This window comes from Leptodactylus fuscus, chromosome 10, assembly GCF_031893055.1.
Source record: "Leptodactylus fuscus isolate aLepFus1 chromosome 10, aLepFus1.hap2, whole genome shotgun sequence".
Classification (NCBI taxonomy): domain Eukaryota; kingdom Metazoa; phylum Chordata; class Amphibia; order Anura; family Leptodactylidae; genus Leptodactylus; species Leptodactylus fuscus.
Window position 1 is genome coordinate 59,706,656 of NC_134274.1, and position 21,180 is coordinate 59,727,835.

General features: G+C 42.4%; 1 protein-coding gene across 2 annotated transcripts in view; it reads right to left on the reverse strand.

Annotated features, from left to right (window-relative positions):
• Positions 1–1,135: 1,135 nt before the first annotated feature.
• PLA2G12B (phospholipase A2 group XIIB) overlaps positions 1,136–21,180 on the reverse strand; it is a 29,459-nt gene continuing 9,414 nt past the window's right edge. Inside the window, exons 2-4 of one of the 2 annotated variants that reach the window (XM_075258568.1) lie at positions 19,448–19,524; positions 6,280–6,445; positions 1,136–4,545 (exon numbers count right to left, since the gene is read on the reverse strand). In XM_075258568.1, the coding sequence (XP_075114669.1) occupies positions 4,427–4,545; positions 6,280–6,445; positions 19,448–19,524 (362 nt within the window). In that variant the 3' untranslated portion in view covers positions 1,136–4,426. Of the gene's footprint in view, positions 4,546–6,279; positions 6,446–19,435; positions 19,525–21,180 lie in introns of both variants that reach the window. The other variant, XM_075258567.1, reaches the window with a different exon arrangement.

Sequence of the window (21,180 nt, forward strand, 5' to 3'; positions counted from 1 at the left end):
TTTTTTTAACCATTGTATTTAAAGGGATTCTTCCACTAAACCAACATTTTTTCTAATTACCACATTGGAATAGCTTTAAGAAAGGCTATTTGTCTCTTACCTTTAGATGTGGTCTCCGTGGCGCTGTTCCTTAGAAATACCCGTTTTAACCGATATGCAAATGAGTTCTCCGCAGCAATGAGGGTGGGCCCCAGCGCTCAAACGGCGATGGGGGCGTCCCCACTGCTGCCCGAGAGCTCACTCCAGCGACGCCTCCATCTTCAGCTGCAACCCCGCCTCTTCTGTCTTCCGTCTCGGTCCAACCTCCAACGCCTGCGCAATACGCTCCTGACCAGCAGTATGCTCCTGGCCTTTTGGGAGGCCGCTCTTGCTCTTGTAGCTCAATAGAGGAGCGTACTACACAGGTGTCGGAGTTTGGACCGAGACGAAAGGCAGAAGAGGCGAGGTTGCAGCTGAAGATGGAGGCGTCACTGGAGTGAGCACGCGGGCAGCATTGGGGACGCCCCCTTTGCCGTTTGAGCGCTGGGGCCCGCCCTCATTGCTGTGGAGAACTCATTTGCATACCGGTTAAAACCGGTATTTCTAAGGAACGGTGTCGCGGAGACCACGTCTAAAGGTAAGAGTCGAATAGCCTTTCTTAAGGCTATTCCGACGTGGTAATTAGAAAAAATGTTGGTTTAGTGCTAGAATCCCTTTAAGTATTCTGTAGTCTTCAGCACCATGGCCAGGGCTGCCATACAGTTATAGTCGGACTGCTCACCTTCACCAAACACTGTGCCACATACGTATCAGTATATCTGCAGCCTCCATAGTTCTATCATATGCCGAGAAATGCCGACAGCAGCCCAATTGACACTTTGTTGAATTTCTGCCCCTTTACTTTACAGAATGTTCATTGTTTCAGCAGTCAGACCCCCCCACAAATGTAAACTTTTCATGTCTCTATATGTCAATCTTCCCTAAAATATCAGTGACACTTCAATATGCTCCTCTAAACTGCCCCCGAATTACTTTTTTGTAATTTAATCTCTCCTTTTTTATTCCCTTTACGTGTATTTTCGACATTTGTGTTGTATTCATTCATTTCTTTGTAAACATTGTTTATTTTCATATTATTTATATTTAATACCTTTATCTCCATCCAATTTCAGACAGTTGTATAGATCTCCTTATTCATTATTACATTGTTTTAACCATTTAGATGTGTGTCTTATTCTGGAATCTAGTGTCAGGAGGGGTATTATTTCTCTACACTACTTCTGCCAAGATAGATGTACTAAATGGAAATGGGACCCTGTAGCGAGGTATAAAGTTTGCCGTGGATTAGGTTCAGTGTGAATTCACTTTAGAAAGTGAAAACCAAGTGATCTGAACAACTTGAAATGAGTCAGGATTGTCAGTGCTAGACTAACAGGGGCCAGTATTTTATTGGCTAGATAAAGGCGTTGTCTAGGAATTTTTATTCATAGCCTTATCCTTAGGATATGCTAAGGATCAGCTCTTTAGGGCTACTTACGACACCCATACTGGACACTGTATAGAGCCAGAAGCAGTTGGCTCCTGTATAGTGGAAGGGCACCATTACATCAGTGATTTACATTGTATTATATGGATGTTGGAAGTGCCCCCGAACAACTGATCTGTGTGGGGGATGCCCGTCACGCCTGTCACGCCCTCCTTCCACCAGATAATTAGAGGCTATCCTAATGATTGGCCATAAATGAAATTCCCGGACAAGGCCTTTAAGCATATTGCTGCTGAATATAATACTGGTGCCTCATCCAACATGCACAGCTTGACTCTATTGCACAGATTGTCACTACATTGCACAGATTACCACCACAGATGAGCAACTTGAGTGCCATTGGTCTCCAAGAAAAAGAGAATGGGAAGACTCCTAATGGAAAAAGGTTGCAAAAAATGTATCACTGAGCAGTGGGAAAAACATCACCTAGTTAGATAAATCCAGATTACGTTTACATGGCACAACTGGGTCCTCAGATACTTGTGGATGATGTCTGTGTATGCCATAAAAAATTCCTGCCATTCTGAAGGCCTAAGGGGCTCCAATGCACTACTACATGGATATCTGTAATTCAACATTTTTAGGGCCTTCTATTAGAAGGTTTGTGCAACTGACATCGGAATTTCTAATACACATCTGACATTTCCAAGTAGGAAAAACTGTGACCTAAACCCCATTATATGTTTATTAGGGCCCCTTCACATGGCGTAAACATTCGGCTTTACGAGCGCTCCCATTGAAGTGAATGGGAAGTGTTTAGAAGCGCTCGCGTGTACGGCTCAGAATGAGCCGAGCGCTTACGCCGTGTGAAGGGGCCCTAGAGGTTTTCTCACAAAGCTCCTCTAAAACACATTAACGTCATAAAGGGCAATTCCTGCACGGGTGGTCAATAGGGGAACCACAAAAACACAGAGGTTTTTGCTTTGGTGGACTTGAGCCATCTCTGTAGTACATGACGCAAGGAAAATCTATATCTGATGAAAACACCACCAGGAAATCAGGAGGTTTTTTTTAGAGGCTCGAGGGGTTCCAGTCTTTATTTTTTTGGAACAACACCTTTAAATAATCAAAAGTGCAGAGCAGACTCCCTGAAATCTCATCTTAATGATTGGACAAAGTGCTCTAGAACTGGTGCTCTGAATCATTCCGAGAGAACTGTGCAGCCTTACAATGACAGCTGCACGGTCCTCTCTACACTCTCTTTGTTCTTATTCCTATAATCACTGCATAGGTTAAAAATGAAGATTTACCATCTGTGTTTAGCCTCCTGTTACGATCGGAACAACATTGGAGACTACTAAGGTGAGTAATCATTGAACCCCAGGTATGTACAGACCATCATGTGGTTGAGTCTACTGAGTGACTTGCTTTCTTTGTATGCACACTAGCACACATATACATGAATAAATTACAAATTATATAAAGCTGCTTCATTCCTCTTGCCAGGGTAATGGGAAGACAGAAATAGACAACTGCCTAGGGTGCCACCTGTGATCAGAATGAAGGGGGAAGCGCAATTCCAGGATCATGTCCTGCCAATGATTATGTGTCATTCACACTCTGCAAGCTTACTGTATTCTACGAAGTCTGAACTCTGTGTGTCAGGTGTAGACTGCAGACCAATCCATCCATGTCTGGCTGGGCAGCAGTTAGGAGAAGCATTAGACATCAGTAGCTGACTAATATGCATTTTCTTTGAGGAGCGCACTCATTGCCACAGCTCTTGGTTACCACATTTTCATCTGACTTTGTGTGTCTGACATACTGTACATGAGTCTTCTAGTCAGTCAGAAACCCAAAATGTCAAGGGCAGCCTCAATGCCAGGTGCAAGAATGGTGGAAGCACTTGAGATAAAGGAAGGTGTCAAGGTCTGCATGGTCTGCATCTTCCATAGTAGGGTACCGGTACAGATTAGAATGTGAACATCTGAGGAGGAAGGGGAATTGGGGGGCCTCGGGATGATGGGTTACTTTAGTGAGTATGATTTGGTGGCCCTTGCTGGTCTTTGGCTGCTTGACATAATTTATTACTGAGATTCCATTGGTTTTTTCCAATTAAAATAATACTTGTTAATATATCTGTCTATTGAGATTCATTAAAATGAGATGATGCTCTTTTTATTTATGTATGTGTTATTTGTACACATGCTTAAGTGTACAAAATCTGGAACATGGTTATGCCATCTCATGAGCAGATGAGAACAGATAAGGGTCATGGGCACTGCATAGTCATGTAGCCAATCTTAAGAAGGTTCTTGTACTCCTTTTAAAAGGACCTTGGAAGAAAGAAGGGCAGACTAATGGGGGGGAAATCACAAGTAGGAGAAACAAGAGTATTTTTATTTTCCACAGCTCTATACGGGGCTTCTCTGCTCTGCAAGATATATATATATACAATATATATATATATATATATATATATATATATATATATATATATATATATATATATATATATATATATATATATATCTGTGTTTATCTAGGGTTATGAGCCTGATACTATCTAGTGGAATTCAAGTCTCTGGTTGCCAAGTTAGTGCAAAAAATGTTCTGCATTGTCCTGGGGGATATCCAGTACTGAATGTCACAATAAATAGACATTTATTCTAAATGAAATTGGGTAAATGTGTATCTTGACATGGCCAACACAGAAAGCAGGATGGCACCTCTTAATTCCATCCCTGGAATCTGCAATGAGCTGGTCTCCAAGGTCTTTAACTTACAGTTATACAAGCCCAATGGCCTGTTGCAACTTATCCTACAAATAAGCGAGTGGGCTAGTGCTGATAGCAGTAATATAATGTGACACTGGATGCAGTATTGTAACGTCTCTGCGTTGTCCACCAGGCCGTGCACTGCAGCTGTCTTCTTTGATGTTTGGTTGAAGCCTCTATTTTCTTACAGTTCATCTCTTTCTTCCTCATTGCAGATGCAGGATGCTCTTTGACTGTTCATGAAAGGTCTACATCCCAAGGCCCAGACAGTGTTGAATACTGTGTCTGCTACCGACTCACAGGCTGGATGGAAACAAAGCATAGTTATTATATACATACTATTAGTTGGCGTATTCTATTCTGATTCATTTTAATAGTTTTTAATATTAATATATTATACAACTCTTTTCACTGGAAAGGCATATACCAAGAGAGGGAGGGAATATATGTCGCAAGCTCTCTATTGCCACACATACTGTAGCTGTATGTTATTCTTAGGACAGTGCACCAATATGAGATATTCTGGTGTCCAACATCAGGGACCCCCTACCGATTCACTGTTTGAAGAGACCACAGAGTGCTGCAGCCTGTTCACTGTATACTGAGCACAGCACCATAACATGTATAGGGGCTATGCGTGTTGTTGTAGATCAACCCCATTGATTCAAAAGGGAGTGAGTTGCAAACTGGCCACGTGACCAATTAACAGGTCATCAATGGCCTATGAAGCTGAATTGGCCTCTTTGAGCAGCTGATCTGTGGAGTTCTTTGGTAATGGATCCCCCTACCTATTACATATTGATAATTTTTCCTAAGGATAGGTCAACTATTTAACTCCTGGTAAAACCATCTTTAATATTGAAAATAGCTTGGGCAACACGGTGGCTCAGTGGTTGGCACTGTAGCCTTGCAGCGCTGGAGTGCTGGGTTTGAATCCCACCAAGAACAACATCTGCAAGGAGTTTGTATGTTCTCCCCGTGTTTGAGTGGATTTCCTCCCACTCTATAAATACATACTAATAGGAAAAAAAAAAAGTACATTGTGATCCCTATATGGGGCTTGGTGTATGAGGCTTGTGGCTTGATAGTTAATAGATTTTATCCCAGTTTGTGTGGTTGGGTGAGTTAATAGTATCCATGGGTGCTTAGAATGGTTTAATGGATAATTAATTTTATCCCAGTGGTTGGGTTGCATAACTTTAATAGTAATATTCCTAGTACTAAAGGTGTGTGATTTGGCATCCCTGGTGGTCTAGGGTAGTGAAGGGGTTAACTCATGTCTATTGTCTTGCTTGACTAGCCATTCCAGGTCCAGTAGCCAGACAGAAAGCTGCTTTAATCATGGAGATCAATACAAGTTGATCAATAAATGTGATATTACAACCCCATGCTTGCCTGCCTCATATAATGGGAAGGACAGGATAAGTGCTCTTGGTTCCCAAGAATGTGTTTCAGGATTCCCGCCTCCCAAACCTCAGTCCCTAACTTATTAACTTGGAATTGCTCTCTTTTCCCTACCCAATTCCTATTATTCTTATTTATTTATTTATTTATTTATTTCATGTTCTTATCTGAAGTAGAGACCATCCCTTCTTCACAATATATATGGTATATCTAGACACGGAGCCATAAATTATGCCCCACTCCCTAATAGTGGCCTAGACTGCTGCCTACTCTTCATACTGGCCCAACCACCAAGGAACTCTATCAGTCCAGGTCTACTTCATCACAGGACATCAAGATACTTCTATATTCTGTAGCTATCGCCATCTGTGAGCACAGATATATTCTTGTTTTTGCATTTCACAACTCTGTTTGATAATGGAAAGGTTGGCCTAATGCCATGGTAACTTTCTACAAGATATTAAGAAACAATTACTAAGAGTTTATTAGCGGGAAATAAGAGAGAATTTTCCCTAAACATTTTATGGAAAAATTAATAAAACATGGCAGCATGAAAATCAAGAAATATGCTTCACAGCAAGTGTATCTTTAAAAATATTCAGCTCGGGAATACTCAGATAAGGAAAAAATTACCTTCAACTTTGGAGACAAACCCCAGGCTCTTCTTCAAGTCTGAGCAGATGGAATGCAGACACCAGCGGAACTTGGCATCACATCGGTACTTGTTTGCCCCACAAGTGTCGTAGCAGATATCCAGCTGGTTACAGCATTTTGTCATAGCCGGGATGCCCATATCCAACTGGAAAGGGAAAAAAATCTTTAAATGGGTTGTCTAGGTTATCAAATTTCTGTTTGGACGTTCCCAGTTACTAAACTTAGGGAGTTAGCCATTCTAGAGGACCTGAGACATCAATTTATTATAAGGATATCCTTTTTATTTTAGTGGTTACCCTGTTTTGCTTCATTTACCCTGTGGTGGCGCAGTATTAATATTAAATGCTGGGGTTACCTGTAGATTACAAGATGGAAACTACATTAAGCCGGTAACACATGCTGAATTTGCGATATGTTAAAGGGGTTGGCCATTTTCAGACCAATATTGACAAACAAATGTACAATAAAAACTTGTACAATTTTCCAATATACTTTCTGTATCAATTCCTCACGGTTTTCTAGATTTCGGCTTGCTGTCATTCATTCTGTTACTTCTAGAGGATGAAACTCTGACCATGGTCATGTGATTTACAGTCCATGGTCATGTGATTTACGGTCCATGGTCATGTGATTTACGGTCCATGGTCATGTGATGAGAACACAGGTGCTGCTCGTTATAGTCACAGCACAGTAATCAGACAATCAGCTGTACACCTGTGTGCTCATCACATGACCATGGACTGTAAATCACATGACCATGGACCGTAAATCACATGACCATGGTCAGAGTTTTATCCTCTAGATGTAAGAGAATGAATGACAGAAAGCCGAAATCTAGAAAACCATGATGAATTGATACAGAAAGTATATTGGAAAATTGTGTATCTTTTTATTGTACATTTGTTTGTCAATATTGGTCTGAAAGTGGCCAACCCCTTTAACCTCTATGCAGTCGTAGCTGGCTAACCCTCTGTGGCCTACAGACACAGTGTAGGGGAGGGGATTCAGACAAATCCCATTAGGGATTATCTGAGGGGTTATCTGCTATCGGTGGATCTGCTGCCTGTTATGGGCGTTCTGTGGTAGACCAGACGTGTGTCCTAAGCCACAAATCTCTTAGAATTTTTGTACTTTTACTTTATTTGTTGTTAATTTTTAAGGTTCAGGGTGTGTCACATTTACGACAGCAAGGTCTTATCAATACGGCCATGCCATTTTTCAAGGACATCCCATGGGCTATTCAATTAATCTATGGCACTACTTATGTCCATTTTGACAGACAGTGCACATCAGTTCTTTTGATAGCCATGAAAAATATTCTAAAAAAACCCTGGACATGTCAACGTACACAGTATAACGCACGTTGTAAAATTTCACATCACAATGACATTTTTCCCAGTCATATGAATAATCCCTAATACAAACTACCATCACCCTATGGCATTTATGTCCCCTTTCTTCAATAAATACATACATTTCATAATCTATGGACAAAGTGCCAAGAAGCATAAACATATCGTTGATATAATACTATTAGGCCAGAAAACTGGTTTCGTTAATGGATCAATAAGCTCATGTTTGGCCTGTGCTCTGTCCCCACAAACTACATTTACACACATTTATTGTCACGTATTCGCTTTATCAGCCTTGCGGTTCCCCAGGTAAATTTGCAAAACTGCTCGGCTAGTAACAAGTTAAGAAGCGACAATAAAAGTTTAAGAATACCGTTGTAATCCTCGGCAGCAGACCTGCGTCCTCGGCAGCAGACCTGCGTGTGGGAGGCACGATATTGTGATTTATCATATGACTGATGCTGGATGAGAAATCTGGTGTATCTGTAGTCTGTGTAGTCTAGGTTTATACTACCTTTTGGTGTTTTATTAGTTTATTCGGCTTATCCTCAGCCACAATTTTACAACACCCTTTGTCACATTTGTCATGCTCCCTCTTCAAGTGAAGCCATTTGTCTAGCAAGTTGGAAAAATTTTATCTCCGACCGACCGCAGTGGTGATAAAATCTGATCCTTTTCATGTTGAATTGATGACTTGCGTCTATTTAAAAAGGGACAAAAAAAGGCGCAAATGCACTCCAGTATATATGCAACATAAAAAAAGCCAATCGGATCAGACAGGATTAAATAGGGGCAATAGTGCCTTAATTTTAGCAATAAAGGAGCAAAGTACACATAGCTTATAAAGGAGCATCTAAACTAACACATCTGCATAACATTTAACAAGGAGCTCCCCCTGCATCAGAAATGAGTGCCACAGTAAAACTAGTGCACACCTGCGAAAAATACAATGGGGGTAATTTATCATCCCACATACCCAGAAAACTGACGTAGAGCAATGATATTGAGGCAAACATTTGGTGCAAGACCCTTTCTTGCACCAAATGTGTGTCTCAAACTCCGATCTGTGTCTCACCAACCACATTCTTCAAATGTGGGCATTGCGGGGCAGGGATCAAGGATGACTGAGCTACTAAAATCCATGCCAGTTTCCAATGGAAATCTATGCCAGATCCTTACTAGTGTAGACTTGAAATACTTGAATTACTTTGGTATACGACTACAAGGTACCAAGATCCAGTGGCTGCAAAACTTGTCCAATTTATCACCAATCCACCACCTTATACCAGCCGTTAAGCATGGTGTTTGTGCTGATATGTTGTGTTTGGTTTTCCTCAAACACGTTGATTGTGCTTTATGGCCAAACATCTCCACCTTGGTCTCCTCTCCAAAGACAGTGTTCCAGAAGTCTTGTGGTTTATTCAGATGCAACTTGTTAAGTTAAAGCAGTGTTCTTTTTAGAAAGAAGAGGCTATATCCTGGGAACCATTCCATACAAGCCATGATCAGTCTTGTTCTAATTGTACTGTCCTTATCCTGCAAAGAGCAATTGCTACTGGGCCTTAAAGGGCCCAAAAGGCAGATCTACAATATCAGACACCAATATTATAGATAGCACAAAGTAAGTGGGAGCACCATTACACATTTTACATTGAGGAGCAGGAGCTTCAAGAAGGTACGCCTGTGTAACTGAGGCTTGTAGCATCTTAGATATGGCTATTTTTGTGTTTTGTTTTTAGTGATTTTTCTGTGGACAATGTGGCCTTGGGGAGAGCTTACTGAGATGTCCACTTCTGGGAAGATTGTAATATAAGCCATCCAGAATGTTATCTACTTGTTAATAATCTTACTCACTATACAATAACAACTTTTCAGATTGGTTGTAAATGGCCTTATGACCCTTTTCCATATTGATGGATAGCAACAATTGCTTCTCTAAGGTCATTTGAGCAGAGTTATGAAAATTGACATTTTGTACACCAGCCTTAAAGGGGTTCTATCTGCAAAAGTATGCTGTATGAGCCCCACATATGCGTGAATAGCCTTTAAAAAGGCTATTCAGGCACCGCTATTCTAATTTTAACCCCCCCCCCCCCGCCCATTTTAAAATAAAACTATAAAAACATATATGTAAATCATACCTGAACGTGCACGCTGGGCGGTCGTGCATGATCCGCCATCATGTTCGGTCTGTCCTTTCTCTTCTTTCTTCTTCCAGTGACATCCTCCTGTTCTGACTCTTCTCCGCCTTCATCTTCTGTTTTTCTGGCGGGTTGTGTTAAAATCCCATGCGTGCGCAGTAGCGCTCCTTCTGGAGCGCTACTTTGCACGTGCCGCCACCATTTTTGTTGTAGTTCTAAGTATCCCTTAGAACTACACGAGCATGCGCAGTACGTCCGTGAACGCCTTCATATCCGGAAGAAAAGAAGATGAAGGTGGAGAAGAACCAAGACAGGAGGACGTCGCTGGAAGAAGAAAGAAGAGAAAGGAGGGACCGAAGATGACGTTGGATCGTGCACGACCGTCCAGCGTGCACGTTCAGGTATGATTTACATATATGTTTTTATAGTTTTATTTTAAAAAGGGGGGGAGATTTAAAAAAAGATTAGCGGTGCCTGAATAGCCTTTTTAAAGGCTATTCACGCATATGTGGGGCTCATACAGCATAATTTTGCTGTTAGAGCCCCTTTAATAAAGTCCCTGACAGGCGCACCTGACTTAACAAGAAGCTCTGGTCTCTTAATAAATCAGACGCACGCCTGTCGGAATCTACGCCAGTCAGGAACCAGTGTAGTTTTACCTGTATAACTCATGCAAAAAAATAGGCATCAGTTATAATAAATATGTCAGCCTGAGGTGTCCCCATCTCACCCCACTCTGCCCATATTCATGGAATGGGCATCTGAAGCATATTAAGTGCAAGAAAGGGCCTTGTGTCAAAGATTCTTCACATAATCGCACATCTAAGTCAGAAAACTGCCAGAAATGTGTTGATGAATTGTAAACACACGCCTGACTGCTCCAGATCAGCAAACTGCCAATATTTGTACTAGGTGCACACAGTTGTTTTTCACATGCATGTAGGGAGAGGGTTATAGAGAAAGCCAATGTATTAATCTTATGTGTTCCTTTCCAGTTTTGCATGTCTTCACTGCCTTTTACCTACTGGCGCTTCGGTTCTCACAAAGATATCTGCTTTTGACCTTCGGTGTCAAATCTGATAAATAATACTGTTACTTTGCAATGTGCTATATGCAATAACTTATTCATGAGTGAAATTTATCAGGCCTACTATGTTAATAATGACTGACACTTTTCCTGCTCCAATCCAGCAGTATCTCTAGAAAATCAATTCCAAGCTTAAAGACCTAAGACGTCTCGGCATCATTAATCTGTGAAGTTATAAGCCTCTTTACAGAATTGCTTTTACTCTGTAACATCTTCAGCTGAACACCTATCATATGCATTAAAGGGGTTGGCCACTTCCAGACCAATATTGTCAAACAAATGTAGAATAAAAAGATATACAATTTTCCAATATACTTTCTGTATCAATTCCTCACGGTTTTCTAGATTTCGGCTTGCTGTCATTTATTCTGTTACTTCTAGAGGATAAAAGTCTGACCAAGGTCATGTGATTTACGGTCCATGGTCATGTGATTTACGGTCCATGGTCATGTGATTTACGGTCCATGGTCATGTGATTTACGGTCCATGGTCATGTGATGAGCACACAGGTGCCGCTCGTTATAGTCACAGCCCAGTAATCAGACATCTGCCTGGTAATCAGCTGTGCGCCTGTGTGCTCATCACATGACCATGGACCGTAAATCACATGACCATGATCAGAGTTTTATCCACTACAAGTAACAGAATGAACGACAGCAAGCCGAAATCTAGAAAACCGTGAGGAATTGATACAGAAAGTATATTGGAAAATTGTATATCTTTTTATTGTACATTTGTTTGTCAATATTAGTCTGAAAGTGGCCAACCCCTTTAAGGAATTCCTCACAATCTATGACTTAGGCCTTTTGGACACAACACTGAAAAACAGACATGTGATGGATGTTTTCCCATCATCCGCCATATGTCTGTTTTGAGAATATATTGAATTCATTGTGTCAGTTTTTTCACGGTGTGTTTTTTTTTTCAACAAAAAACTTACACGCAATCTCTGGCTGTTTTGATGGCCAAACGGACTCAATGCAAGTCTATGGGACCCATTTTTAATGGCCGAGAAATTAATTATCATCACTTTCACGTATGTTAAAAATGGTTCAGTGGGTTGGATTCAAGATGGAAGTTATCAATTTTTCTTCATTGACAGTTAAAAACTGATGACACTCCACAGCCATTAAAAATAGAAAAACAGAACAGAATGTAGGTAAAATGGCTGACAATGTCCGTTTTTAATGGAATTTACATCCATCAAAAACTTCGCTATAGAGGGGGCGTGGCTAGCCAGCAGAGGAAGAAGATGTGTTAAAGAGAGCTCCTCAGTTTACAACATATGATCCGCGAATTATCTCTTCCATCCACGGCTACAAACACTTAAAACCACCCGGAGGCATTCCCACAGGCCTCAGTGAACCCATCGGGGGTGTTTTTGCTACAGAGTTGCCAAACCAGAGAGAGCTGCACTTCTGGGCCTACTCATACACTCAGGCTGCCTGCCATCTTAGGCCTCAGCTGCATTGGAAGGGGAGTACAGCTCACCAGCGTGACACGGAGCAAGGACACTGTGCTTGCCAACCTGACAACTAAGGGTCGTCCTATAGTCACCTCCAAGCCTGTAGATCAAGCGTCTCCTACACCGGGACCCTCCATCCTCATCCCGGCTGCCATCTTCAATAGGCTGCATCCAGATCTTAGGCCCTAAAGTAAGCGAAACACAATAAAAGACTGCTGCTCAAGCAGCTCACTACTACCTCTGAGAGTGCCTGCGGCCTGCCTAGGCTTTTACACCATCTTGTAGAAGATGTTTGATTCTTTTTTCCCCCTTACATAGCTTAATCAGTGTTTTTTGACACCAAGATGTTCAGTTTGCATTACTTACTATGTTTGTTTTTACATGCTATTTGGCATACTGCTCAATTTGATTCTGTATTTCCGCGTGACTCTAGGGCTCTATTGGTTTATGTATCTGCTACACTGTACCGCTTTATCCTTTCTAAGTTTTAAAAATGGTACTTCCGCTGAGATTAGAAAATGCCAGCTAAGGTTGCAAAGTTTACTGGTTTACCAACAGGATTTGGCTTTTAAAAGGTTTCAGTGCCAGGCATATGTGCACAACAACAAAGCCAGCACTTTCCTGGCCAGGAGAATTAAACAGGTCAAGCCCAAGACACTTATAGCCTATCTGTTAAATAAACATGGAGATAAAGTCATTGACCCACGTCTTATTGCTGAACAGTTTCATTCTTATTACAGCTCCCTATATAACCTTAGAAGTGACTCAGGAACATATCAGCCCATCACTTTACTGTAAGTGCCATCTCTGTGTTGAAGCCATTAAAATCCCCGGGCCCCGATGGTTTTTCCGGGATCTATTATAAGAAATTCTCTGACATTTTATCCCCCTATCTCGTGGGAGTGTCCAGGAGCGCTGCGGAGGACCAGCGGTTTCCAGAAGAGATGCTTACTGCCACTATTGTTACCCTCCCAAAACCAGGCATCTCCCCTACCACACCCGCTAACTTTCGTTCTATTTCACTATTGAATGTAGATGTTAAGATATATGCCAAAATCTTGGCTGAGCGCCTGCTACACCTCCTTCCTTAGCTGATTCAAACTGACCAGGTGGGGTTTGTTTTAGGTAGGCAGGCCTCGGACGGCACAGGCGGATTCATTGAACTCATTCAAAAAGCGGAGCGTGATGGGGCACCATCCCTGCTCCTTGCCTTAAAAGCTGAAAAGGCATTTGATAGGGTCCACTGGCACTACCGGGACAGCCTACTGGATAAGTTTGGCATGGGCCCTGCCTTTAAGTCTGCGATATTGGCCTTATATTCCTGCCCATCTGCTCGTGTGCTGTCCTCGGGTTTCCTGTCCGAATCCTTCCCCATTTCTAATGGCAATCGCCAAGTTTGCCCCCTTTCCCCCATCATCTTCGCCTTAGTGATGGAACCGCTGACGTAATTAATTAGAATGGATGAGGACATCAGGGGCATCACTGTGGGCCAGAGACAACATAAAATAGGTTTGTACGCAGACGATGTCATTTTAGCACTGACCTCCCCTGCTTCTTCTATGCGGGCTGCTACTACCGTCCTTTAAAAATTTGGAAAAGTATCTTATTATAAAGTATATCCTTCCAAATCTCAAATTCTGCCTATTCTCATTCACCCCCCTACAAGACGACCTCTGACTTACCCTTACCCCTTACCAGTGGAAGGGCGACTGTATTACGTATCTAGGCATCACCCTGACGTCCCCTAGCTTCAATTTGTTCTCTGTAAACTACTCTCTGCTGTTGTCTAAGGTGTCCTCCCTCTTAGCCAATATTGCTAAGCCTGTGCTGTCTTGGGGCGAGTAGGATCGCCATTGTTAAGATGATGGCACTGCCTCTGATTTTATACTTATTCCGCACAGTGGTCATCCTTATACCAGATATCTACCTAGCTAAGCTTCAACGTATCCTGTTCCATTTTATATGGGAGGGCAAAAGGACTAGAGTCCGATTTCAGGTCATGTCTAGGAACTGGTCTCAAGGGGGAGCGGGAGTCCCGGATGTCAAAAAATATTTTGCATCAGCGGTTTTGGAGCAGCGTAGAGTTGGGTGGGATGATACTGCTAACTGGAGATGGGCGGAGATGGAAGAGGTGATGCTGGGCACTCCTCTCATGAGTCTTTTACGTCCTAAAGATTGTGGCACCCACTGTGTTCAGGTCCCCCTATTAAGCATTAAAGCTTCTATATGGGCTTGGAGGTACGATATGTCGCATACCTCCTTGGAAGATCTTGTCCCCCTTGTAAAGTTGCCACTGCTCTACTTAACCGTATTCCATGCTACAGAAGGAGTTTGACCTCCTCCATAGGGATTTCTTTAAATATTTACAAATCAGGCACCTTTTACAAACCCACGGAGTGACGAGACTCATTTTCCCCAGGCTTGCCTTGAGGTTGCGGAGACAGTCCGTTCCTGTCAAGGGCAGCATTTCAGCTTTTTATGTTTTTCTCTCTACCCCCTCTGAACGGGTTAAACCTCTTTGCCTTTCAAGATGGGAAGCGGACCTTGCTCAACCTATCTCCCTGCCTGAGTGGTACGAAGCCTGTGGGTTTGTGAAACGTGTTTCAAAAGTAGCGGCCCATTGGGAGACGGCCCAAAAAATCCTGCTGCGCTGGTACAGAACCCCTAGCCAACTGGCCCATATTGATGCCTCTCTCCCGAAATTCTGTTGGAGAGGCTGCGAGAAGGTTGGCACCCTCCTACATATGTGGTGGGAATGCCCCTTGGTCCAAGCCTTTTGGATAGCGGTCTTCCAATTTATTTCCTCTATGGCTGGTCTCACTATACCTCCCTCCCCGAGCCTGGCACTCTGCTTTTTGGACACTGGGTCTTTTCCCACAGGTATGCAGGTGGTACTGGGTCAAATAATTTTAGCAGCCAGATCCATGATAGTGAGGCAATGGAAATTTGCACCCTGTTTGACAGTAGGCAAACCAATTTACCACTTAGACTCGGCCTTTACCCTGGAGCAGATGCTGGCATCCAAAAAGCATACCTTCTTTAGCTTTCGTTCCAGATGGGCTGTTTGGTCCTCCTTTATGGAGAACAGGAAGGATGCCCTAGCCCAGACCCCACGTCCTCCCCCTGACACAACTCCCTGAAGTGCTTCGCACGCTGGTTCATTATTACCATAATAGTCGCAAGTGTTTGCTTATTCCTCTGTGCGTTGCTTGTCACGCCAAATTTAGAATGGTATCACCTTGTCCTGAGTACGCAGTACCTTACATACATATTGAGTCACTGGTTTACTTGTTTTTCGTTTCTTTCCCTACATCCTATACTCTTTCTGTCCCGTTTCTCTCCTCCCCCCTCCCGCCACACCCCTCCCTGTTTCCCACCCTGTCCTAGACTCGGCTCAATCTGACATTGGACGACATTTGTTTGTTATTCTGACGGCTCGTCATGAATTTGCTCTCTGTTCTTTTCTTTAGCATGGTCTGACCGGGCCACTATTTCTGTACCCTTGTTTTATTGTTGGACTTTATACGTTGAAAATTTTTTCTCAATAAAAGCCAAATTTAAAATAAAAACTTTGCAGAAAAAGCATTACCCTCTGCAAGCTTGTAAGTCAAATTGAAGCCAAAGGGTGCATTCACACGGAGGAAAATGGTGAGGAATTTGATGTGCACTTTCAGCGCTGAAAAAAAAGCCTCCCATTGACTTCAATGGCATCCTTTTTCTGCTAGCAGAAATAGGAACCACAGAAACATGGGCCGCAAAATCAGACAGAAATAGGACCTGTTTTATAATTTGTGACCAGAACTATCAGCCCTCACATGGGACTGTGAAATTTACGGTTGTGTGTACAGGCCCATAGAAAAGAATGGGTCAGTGTGCTATCCGTGAAATACATTGCTAGCACACTGACCATGGCCTCGGTGGTCTACAAGGGGCCTAATATACACAATGTCAGCAGAATGGTTCCATTTCTGCTTATCCAAGATATCTACGTAGAAGTTAAGTCTTCTGAGAAAATAAAGTGGTTGACCCGCGGTTAAGCCCCCTGGCACCGATCAGATGGCCGGAACTGCTTCTGGCACCCTTCTTACAATACAGGATGGAAGCAAAAAGCAATGACCCCATATATTGGCTAGACGCTATCACAGCAGCTCAGCTCTCACTGACTTCAATGGGCACTGAGCTGGAAGTGACTCCGTACATTTGATTGTTGTCTGTCCCCTACTGATCAGGAATTTATGGCCTATCCTAACAATTGGGACAACCCCTTTATTATTGATATTAAGGGATAAGTCATATTCAATATTGAAAACACGTAAAATCCCTTTCACAAAATTAGTGAAACTCATGAATTTCCATTCACTTTTGCAGAGGGCTGAATGTGAGACCATGGCTGGGTTCCTCAGTATAAATATTTGCATATAGATTTCCATTTTTCCTTTTATTGCCTCTAGGTTTATTGAATTATGCTGCAGATTAAACCTTTCAGTCCGCGAATAGATGCTCATAAAGAACATTTACGTGCAGTCAGCCGAGTGGCACAATATTGCATGCATTTGCTGTCTAGGGTGGGTTGGCAGGACCAGAGATTATAGTGTGCCCACAACAAATATTTCTGCCTGGCTGGCTGATCACACGTCACAGCCCCTTATTTTGTTCAGTGTTGTCTGGTTTCCAATAGTCTATGGGTAGAAATGTTGATGGATCTCGCATTGCTTTATGAATATTCATGAGTATTTACATGCAATTTAACAGAGAGGGGTTTATAATTAGATAATGCAAAGAGAATGCAAAGGTGACTTTGTGATGGAGAAGCGTAAATTGGGTCATTTATTAAAAAAAAAAAAAATGACAGTGTGCCTTGATGCTGGATTTGCAGATTATTTATTAATGCGACCGTACCTGCATAATAAGTGACTGGCAGCGACTGCCGAGAATAGAGACGACTAAGTGCCTGCTGGCAGATCTTATCATCATGTGTAAATTCCCATAATTGTCTACATTCTTTCACGTAGCTGGGAACATGGTAGGTGTGCACTTTATTTTGTAGCAGCTTTGATGCGTCTATGGAAAACTGCATGGAAATAATGCAGTAATGTTTTGGGGTTTTTTTATAAGCAAATTTGTTACATAGGAAAAAAATATTGTGAGATGTCAATAGGTAAATGATAGAAGCAGATCCAGTCGTCCTTCAAGTCAATGGACTCAGGATACTTACAACATGCAATGGCTTTTTTGGACCATTGCAACTAAAACCAGACTCAACTTACTGTACGATGTTTGGTTGGTGGTTCCAACATGACATCATCCTAGTCTTTTCCCTTGTAAAATCCCTGTATTAGTGAAATGCATGTATTGACTGGCTGAGTATTAGCGCCTCTCTACTATATAGGGTGGGGGTGAGAAAATTGGTTTGACTCATTGGAAATTTTCTAAAAACTTCAAGTTTGGTCGAATCCATGTCGCCACCGATGAACCAGTATTATACTCTGGGGTCTCTTCAGTATGTAGACAGAGGCCCAGAGCATGTGATTAAAAATAAAATGTCGTATCTCTCATGGGCTGTGTCCTCGCATCTGGTGGTCCCTCTGTGTCCTCTCTAGCTTCTCTCAGCTTCCTAAATAATGTCAGTTACCATCAGGGACAGCTGAGGCCTGCGTCACAACACTTGCGTCTAATGGTCATCATGTTGGCGTTCCCCAAATAACTGTTGAGGCCCAATCATAGGCCTCAGTGGTCCCTGGTCGCTGCTGACATCAATTACAAGCCAGAAGAGGCAAAGAGGATGCTGAGGGACTACTGAGGGACCACTCGATGTCTCATCGAGGCCCAGGAGAAGTGAGTAAGACTGTCATGTCCCCATTTATGAAACGGAGCATGAGGGCAAAAACATACTCGTGGGATTTGTCAATGTCTTAGTATAGGGCCTACTACATGTTTTATACTTTTCTTGTGCCAGGCTGAGCTGCTCCTTTGGATATCAGGATAGAGCAGGGGTGTCCAATACGTCGATCGCGATCTACCGGTCAATCGCAATGGACGTATGGGTCGATTGCGGGATGCAGCCAGGGATCCCCAGTGTCTGCTTGTTCACAGAGCAGGCTGAGAGTCGACTCTCAGCCTACGCTGTGAACAAGCACTCCGGACACTTGCAGGCCGCTCTTAGGGATGGAGGGAGCCGGGGTGCTGCTTGTTCACAGCGCAGGCTGAGAGTCATCTACGCTGCTCCAGCAGCCTCCCCTCAAGCTCAGGCAGAGAGCAGGTCATCTCCGTGCCTGTGAACGGCGCTAAGCCCCGCCCATTTGCTCGGCCACGCCCCTTCGCTCCGCCCCCTCCTTGGGGGGGGGCAGCTTTCTGTAGTTCGCCTCGGGTGGCGAAAGGGGTAGGTTCACCCCTGAGAGCAACTCCATGTTTTTCTGTTTTGCCATTATAAAATGTGTACAGCTTCTAGCAGGTCTCTTCATGACATTATGTGCAAGGATTTGCTAAATATATTTGTAGGCTGATTTTTCTTTTAATCTTCATATTTTTGGTGACATTTTGGGTCTTCAGAGACCAAATACTAGTTCTCCATAGAGTTATGGTCTCAATTTACAATGGTTTCAACTTATTCTGGTGGTCCTGGAGCCAGTATTGTACCTCGAGGGACTACTGTGTATAGCTGTTTTGCATTTCTGTATATGTGCCTGTGGTTATGGTTGTATACCTGCCTCTAATAAGCTTATCTATTGCTTAATCATCTTCAGGTTCCATAAATATCATGTAAAAATGAACAGCTCCAGTGTTGTATGCTATGGATGGATGGTCTTCCTCTATAAAGTAAGTTTCAGCTTTGCCTTTGTGTGATAACATCAAATACATATTTATTAACCACTTTTATGGGAATATTTCCAACTATGGTATCTATAATTGTCTGATGGATTCAGGTCCCACCTTCAGAGAATGGAGGTCCTCCAGCCACTGATCTGCCTTGTGAAGTGGTAAGTGTGCTACTCTGGCCATTTACTGCTATGGGAGTTACCGATACAGACAAATATTCCTTAATAATGTTAATATTTGTGCATCTAATACAATAGATGTTAGTGGTACATACACTCTCTGGTACCTTGAGACCAAGGAAGTAAGAGCTGCAGCCATTGGGTTCTGGAGGCTTGTAGTCTGGTCGTGGAAGCGGGGCTTTACCTTTAAGAAATTCAGAAGAAACATTGTATTAAGATCGCAGTAGTATCATCCAGACTGCAACATATTTGTCACCAAATTTTGAGAGTACTTTTAACGGTTTGTTAACAAGATACCCGCTCTTGTTCTACAGAATTGTATGACCTTTGCTATCTGTAGCTGGTCGGAGCGGTTTTCAATGATGTAACCGGTAGTAAAGGTCTATATGTTCTAACCGAAAAAGATGTGTTTGATGATAGATGAAAAGAAATGACCTTTACAGCAAGAGAGAGATGTATTGTTCATTGCTGGATCTGTCATATTTCATTGTATCGTTGCTTCATCTTCTGTTATCCATAGACATATCCTTTATTTTCTGTTATCTCATCAAGTTTTTTTTTTTCTTTTGCATAGAAGAGTAATTCTCAATTCCCAAGTATTTTTTCTTATGGGCAGTAGAACGATTCTATTGTGAAGTGTTTTTACATTTTTTTCTTAATTTTTTAAGAAATTATTCTAATTATTTTTTCTATTTGCCTCTCACATCACGGGCAATTAGAGGTTTTATTACTATTAAATGTGCCCAATTGCTTGGGGTGAGATATAGTCTATTAACTATAAAATAAATTGGCTAATCTAATAATTATTATGTGATAGTCTTCGAGCTGGACTCTTTCCACTCTTGTTTCGGGATCAATCATAGCTCTTTTTCTCATTTATTCTTAGCACCCTGACTGGAAGGGAGTTTATACATTTTGGAGATAAATCCCCAGTTTTCCATTATTATCATATACATATTGCATGACAGGAAACTCATACATCTGAAACATGCCAAGAATCTAGTGTAGTTTGTACTGCAGGTTTCATTTGGAGTCATCTACCATGCGTCCCACATAGGAAGTTCACTTTCCTCCACATATTATGGTAAGTTTTTTTACTCGATCTAAATGAAAGAAGCGCTTAACATCATCTGCTTATATAGATCACAAAATGTGCACTAGAAAAAGAGAAGGTTAAATTTCAGCAAAAATTTAAAGGGGGTTTCCAAGATTCATTTATTTTATATTTATCAATGACCTACCTATTCTGATACCCAGGACCTCTGTGGATCAACTGACTGAAGCAGCGCTCCCTGATTGTTACTTCCACTTCTCAGGCTATGTATTGTCTAATTCATTGGTCACTTGGCTTAATCCCATGCAAGTCAAAGGGCCTGCACCTCTAATGAGGCGAGGTGAGGCGACGGCCTCAGGTGGCACTCCGGATTTTTTTTTTTTACTTTTTTTTTTCTAAACTAGCGCAGGGGAGGGGATGCTCTTAAAAAAAAACCGAGCGACCCTCTCCTGCACTGGTTTAGACCTCTGCGTCTCAGCGTAGGTGGTGTCATCACGCCTTCTGCGCTGATACGCAGATGTCTTATAGCTGGGTAACTGAAGAGGCGGCAGCAGCGGGGAGGTCGGTAAGTTAAATACTTTTTTTTTGTTTTATAATAGGCCGCTACCTGCTGGAATATCCCCAGCAAGTAGCGGCATATTTTTCTACCTCCCTGGGCCTGCTCATAGCTGATTCTCCACTTCCCCTTCTACTATAGGACGCAGGGGGCGGCTGTGAGCAGGCCCAGGCCACAAACCCACTACCGCTATTATTATACTTGGGGGGCGTCTTTTCAGACCCCCCCAG